This window comes from Asparagus officinalis, chromosome 4, assembly GCF_001876935.1.
Source record: "Asparagus officinalis chromosome 4, Aspof.V1, whole genome shotgun sequence".
NCBI classification, from domain to species: Eukaryota; Viridiplantae; Streptophyta; class Magnoliopsida; order Asparagales; family Asparagaceae; genus Asparagus; species Asparagus officinalis.
The window spans coordinates 16,315,305-16,322,295 of NC_033797.1; the positions used below are offsets into that span (position 1 = coordinate 16,315,305).

At 34.0% G+C, this 6,991-nt stretch overlaps 1 protein-coding gene across 1 annotated transcript; it reads right to left on the reverse strand.

Annotated features, from left to right (window-relative positions):
• Positions 18-1,410, reverse strand: LOC109838256 (F-box/kelch-repeat protein At3g23880-like). Its single transcript, XM_020406713.1, has one exon. It carries the CDS (start codon positions 1,408-1,410, stop codon positions 457-459), a length of 954 nt encoding a protein of 317 aa, XP_020262302.1. The 3' UTR covers positions 18-456.

A 6,991-nucleotide genomic window follows, 5' to 3' on the forward strand; every position in this document is an offset into this window, starting at 1 on the left:
GAAGTTAATATTTATATACACATAGATACTTAAAATAGTTACAACCAAGCTGGATAAGGATGAATTAGACAGTGTTTGAGTCCTCTGGTCCATTATGTCTGCATAACACTTGAAATACTCCAGATACCTTAGATGCATTACTCACCTCCGCCGCCCTTCCTTATACGCCTTTGAGGTTTCTTCAACAGCTTCTTTGGCGAAATAAGGCTTTCCCTATAAACAGAGAATTTACCGTGCTGTCGTCCAACAAAGAGCTTGTGGAAATCTCCAGTACAAGAATTATAACAAATGACATACCATTTTCCACTTTCACAGACTGCAGCATTGAGCGTGCCATCTAAAATATCTGTAAAATATGTAGCCCTATAATCCTCGTGGATTCTTGAAAGGCTGCTGCGGTGAAAGTTATACTCTCTGACCCATGTATTATTCAAGTAATCTTTCAAAATCCATATCTCAAAAGAAACTATCATTTGGGTTCTCATATTTCGAGAATACAAGCCAAAGCTTCCCTCCAGATTCCTTCAAACATACCAACGACATCTTAGGGCATGTGGGAGAGGGGATTGATATTGCTGATCCAAACTTCTCATCTTTGATATCGATTCTTAACACATATTCTTTTCTTCGCCATCCAAAATCAGCTCTCGATTCATACACAATCCAGTGGAGGGCTCCATGAAGGAAAACTGGTTTAGTCCCGCCGAATCCAAAAGGAGCTTCACCAAGAGACTTCCACCGTGTAGTGCCCACATTATAGATCTCACAGCGAACACGATTACTTCCGGGATAAGAACATAACCTAACTACCTTGTATCGCCTTATGGCCACGTCGATACCTAGACCAAAACTTTCGTTTAAACCATCTTCTTGACGATCACTGTTCTTTGGAAGTTTCTGGAGTTCCCGAATCATAGGATTTAATATGTATGTATCATACCTAGCAGTTCGCGAATAAGCACAAATCAAACCATCAACAAAATTTGATAGCTCATAATGCGCTCTCCCGAGATTAAATCCATGCGAACTCCTATACCCGTTTCTGAACTCAAACAAGTTTACTTCTCCCTTGTAAACAATCCTACTGATAAGCATGCAGCTCGAAGATCTCTCGTGCTGCAATTTCAAGAAACGGGGATCCGAAGTCAGAGAAAGCCATTGCCTGCAGACGCAGCGGAATCTTGCAATTGAATTTGCAGGCAGTCTTGAGAGAATGTCACGCACAACGTCAAGTGGTAAGCATGGGCGGCAGCAACCCGTTTCAATTTTTGTTGCAGGCTCTACGTACAAATCTTTTAATTTTAAAACCATAATTATCATCATCAATTTAGTAGAACAATAAAAAGATGATGAGTACCTGAGTTTTGTTCTCTTTCTTTCCAGTGATTCCTTGTTTCTTGTTGGGGCCATCTTCATCTCCTCCTGATGGGTTGACGCGCTTCTTGTTCATCACGTCTCCTAAGTTTTTAAAAGCGTGCGAATTTTCATCATCAATTGTTTTACGAGCTTCTAGTTAAAGGGGAGAGAGAGAGAGAACGAAAGGATTCTTAAAAAATCAGAACAAGTTTTACCTCGTTGCGGCATCAATTGAATACCAAATTCGATGATTTCGATTCCACCGCCCGCAGCGATCTAGGCTTTCCTAATTCGATCGAGTTCCAAGTGAACTCTCGATTTTGGAAATAGAACAGCTGGGATTTTTAATGGGGGCGGACCTAGGGTGGCAATTTAGGACCTGACCATCAATTCGATCTGACCCGACCCGTTTATAAGCGTTGAGTCATAAATGGGTCAATCTGAGCTAACCTATTCATTAAAGGAGTCAATTCGGGTTGACCCAAACTGATCCGTATAACACAAACACCAACCCATGAACATAATAATCAAGGCTTCGTTTAGATACCATGATGTTTTTTTATTGTGTTTTTGTAAAAAAAAATATCATGGTGTTGTGTTTTTCTCTTAAAATGTTTTCAAAACACCATGATAAGTATTTTTGGTGAACACTAGTTTGACACATTATAACATTAGTATTAAACATATTATTAATATTTTATATATTAATTATAATAAAATATATTATAAATAAAATGTTATAATATTTAGTTTACATTATTATACTATATAAGTTAATATTATGTTATTACTAGTATGTTATTAATAAATTAATATATTATAAATATTTTAATATTATATAATATATTATAGTTTTTAATATGTTAGGATTTATTAATAGTACTTTAATAATATATTAGTATTTATGATATAAATAAGGGAAAAGTGTTGCTAAGGTGACGCCTTAGATGATCATCTAAGGACACGGCCTAAAATCACATGATTGAGCTACATTGTGGATGATCCGCTGCGATGAACTTGATCTACATATTCTAAAACCCCAACACACCGAGTTTGGGGTGACCCCATCGTCGTTTGACCCTCCGTAAAATTGATACGAGTGGATTAATAGTCAAACAACGACGGGTTCATCCCAAGCTTGGTGTGTTGAGGTTTTAGAATATGTAGATCAAGTTTAACGGAGCGGATCATCCATAATGTAGCTCAATCATGTGATTTTAGGTCGCGTCCTTAGATGATTATCTAAGACGTCACCTTAGGAACACTTCTCCCTATAAATAAACATTATTATATTATGAATATATTATTTTTACATTAACATTTATTAGCAATAAATTATTTATTATTAAAATTTATTTTACTTTATAATAAATTATATTATTTATTACATAATATATTAATATTTTATATATTATATTACATTTACTATAAAATATGTTATTATAATAATATTATTATATTGTTATGTTATTATTAAATATGTTACTATTATATAATATTTTATAATTATTAATTTATTACAATTTATTTATTAAAAATTTAATAATATTATAGCAATTATACTATTGTATAGTATATTATTATATTATTATTTTTTATCAATAACTTTTTATTATTTTTTATTAGTTTATTTATATTTTTATCATTATATTTATTATATAACACATTATTAACATATTAAATTTGGTATTTAATATGTTATTATATTATTATATAAGATATTTTATTTATTATATTTTTAATTATTTAATAAATATTACTAATATATTAAATTAACTATAATATAGTATAGTATAGTATACTAACATAAGCATGTTGATAATAACTCTATATTAATTATATTTAATATATTATGTTAGATATTATATTAACATTTTCTCAAACTCAAAACCAAAACACCAAACTTAAAACACCTAAAAGGTGTTTTGAAATAAGTGCTGTGTTTTTGGTTTGAGAATGATTTAGCTCAAAAACGTCATGGTTTCCAAGCGCATGATATTTTATTTTTGGCAAAAACACTATAGAAACAAATAAACCACCATAGTATCAAAATGGAGCCCAAGTGAACCGCTGGTAGCAAGCCTTCATCTCTCATAATTCATAAACATGATGTTGAGGAAAAGCAATAAATTTCCCATCATTAAGCTCGAGCAGCGGCAAGCGGCGATGATCGTGAGATCGCCGACCCTACCGTCTCCCTCTCCCACCTCCCTCTCCACCATGAGCGTACCCTCCCACCCTATCATCTTAGGTAAGCGTTTAGAAGGCTTAGAGGAAGAGGAGAGGCAATCAACAAGATGGACAAAGAGGAACATAGAGAAGGAGTAGGAAAGAATGATGGAAAGGTCGAGCTCATCAAGCCAGTGAGGGCCATCGTGAGGGAAAATAAATAAAGGAAGACTATGAGGGGGTATGGATGAATTTGGTGATGGAGGGTGGTCTATAATATCACACTTCGGGCCCACGAGCCCGTTGGCGCGAGCAAGCCATGAGAATCACCGAGAATAACTCGATGTTGGCTAAAATCCACTATCAAAATGCTAGCATTAGTTACCATTGGGTCTTGGGCTTTTCTCTATATAAACCACTAATATTACTTCACACCCAATATTGAACAGTTCCATCATATCATGGAACTACAGTTGCTATCTAAAAAAAGAGTGATCCGCGTCCAACTAATAAAGTCATGCAACTAAGGGGGGGTTATTGGTTGGGATATTTTGGGGGATAATATGATATTTTTGGGGATTCTATTTCATAGTGTTATTCATTAGGACAACGGAACAAGAATAATACCTTTTTGTGTTTGTAGGCTGTCTAAAAATCACAATAGATAGCTTATTCAAACAAGCTCCGACAACGGAGGTCACAATCAGACGACTTCCCAATCACTGCATCCACAACTCCACAATTGCCACAAACGCGACCTCACTTCTGAGATGATTGATCTTGATGGCTGTGACAACAGCATGGCTAATATCATAGCAACTATTAGAGATGCTGATGAGCAGTGGGACGATTTCAGAAATAAAAAGTTGGACTCAGTTGGTGAGTTGCTTGATAGAGAGCTATGGGCGAATATTCATCTTTAAGACACTATGGATGTTGATTCCCGTCTAGCTCCTACAACGAAAGCTACAATCAAATAGTTTGCGACCCTCGCGTCGTCAAGCCACAGCGACCCTCGCGTCGTCAAGCCAAGGCGACCCTCGCGTCGTCAATGCACAAGCCAAACGTGAGCGACCCTCGCGTTCAATGGTGTTCAGCTAACACCCAACTTCGCGTCTCAATTCAAAGAACACGAAGTTGAGGTTCTGAACGCCAGATTGGGCGTTTGACTCACTCAAACATGAGTCGAACGGTTCCAAAACCGTTTTTCCCACGTCCTGAGGGATTTTCGCCCACATAGGAGCGGATATAGGAGTCAGTTACAATCTCCTATCCCCCTATAAAAGCTCAACAAACCCAACGGAGTAAAGGGTTGGATCATCAGAATCTAAACCAGACGAGTTGGTTAAAGGGGCTGGCTCTTTAAAAACTAAGGGGTGAGTGGTTGGATTTTTGACATCTGAACCGCACAGGTTAGATTCTCAGGATCTCAACCACCCAGGCTTGGAGATTCAGCAGCAACGAAATCCTTAGAGATAGGATTTTTGAATCAAACTCAGAAGATCAAATCTGAGAGGATTCTTCGACAACAGAAAAACAGCTTGATCATTAACCGAATTTTCGGTTCCAACAACTCTATTCACAGAGTTCAAACTCGTTCAGAGTTCTTAAACTCATTCAGAGTTATTCATAAAACTTTCCACGAAAGTTCATCGTTCCCACGAGATAAAGACGGTCGGATCGTCAACGGAGAGCAAGTTCGACGCAATCAATCGAAGGAAGCACTCCATCGCTGCCAAGAAGAACCCAGTTTTAAACAAAGGGGAAAACCAAATTCGTTTTCCTCTCTTTTGTAATCAAGTTGTAACCGAGATCAAAGGAATCAAAGTCACATTTTCTTTATTCTCTTCTTTACAATTTTCTCTACATACAAAAGATGGCGACTCCCCTACAAACATTTTTATTGGTTTTTTGGAACACTAGTGAGATAATTATACCACTTGGGATAAAATTACCCCACTCATATGCAAAATTATGTCCCAATAGTAAAAATTTACCCCATCCTCCATATTGGAACAATATTGTTCCACTTTGAAGATAATTAGGATAATTTTAAAATATTTTTGTATTACTTAACTAATACATGCAATTATATTATAAATATATGACATGATATATAAAATATAACCATATATTAATATTTTAATGACATAATTTAATACCATATATTAATAATATTATATAATAGTAATTATAGTATAATGTATTTATTATAATATTATATAATATTGTAGTAACATATATTAATAATATTATATAATAACATATATTAATATTTTAATAACATATATATAATATTTTAATAACATATATTAATAATATTATGTAATATATTATTATATAATATTAATTAGTAATTATAGTATAACATTTTTATTATAATATTATATCATATTTTAGTAACATATATTAATATTTTAATAACATAATTTAATAACATATATTAATAATATTATATAATAGTAATTATAGTATAACGTATTTATTATAATATTATATATTATTATAATAACATATATTAATATTTTAATAACATATATATAATATTTTAATAACATATATTAATAGTATTATGTAATATATTATTATATAATATTAATTAGTAATTATAGTATAACATATTTATTATAATATTATGTAATATTATAATAGCATATATTATTATATAATATATTATTATATAATTAATTTATAAAATATTATTATAGTTATTATATATATGACATACTATTATAATATAGTATAATAATTACTAATATTAGTAAAATACTATGATATAATATAATATAATACTATAGTTTGAAATAATATAATATATTAACTATAACATGATACATTTTAATATATATTGTTGTAATTATCATGTTACATATTAGGAAAAATTGCTTCAAGGCCCCAAACTTGAAAAAACAATGTGGCCCAGCCCCCTGTAGTTTGGCCCATGCTGGCTAAGGCCCTTAATTTTCAAAAATTGTAACTGAGCCCTTAAAAGCCGTTGGTATGGACACCCAGATTTGCCCCCAGCCTCCCTAATAATACCCCGCCTTCAACTCCGTGCCTCGAGAACGAGATCGACCGCTGGCGAACACCTCTCCGTCGCATTTATAGGCGAAGATGGGATGGCCGTGTTTGGGGGAATTTTGGCGCGCTCCCTCCGTCATATTAATCTCCTGTTAACGCCACCTCGGCTTTGAAGAGAGTGTATTTATTGGGTGCACAAGGGCAGATCTTTGCGGTTAGGCTTACGATCTTCAGCCCCCTACTTGTCCTAACAAGTGCCTTCAGTAGACTCCTCTATAAATCCCCTTCATTATGGCGGAAGCCCCTATTTGCATGGTGTCCCTTGGGTGAGGAGCAGTGTTCCAGGGGTAACTTCTTCAACTTCTTTTTTGAGTTTAAGTCACGTGGCTGAGGAGGTTGAAGGTTCCTTATGATGCGCTAATCAATTTTCTAATCCTCTCCTTTT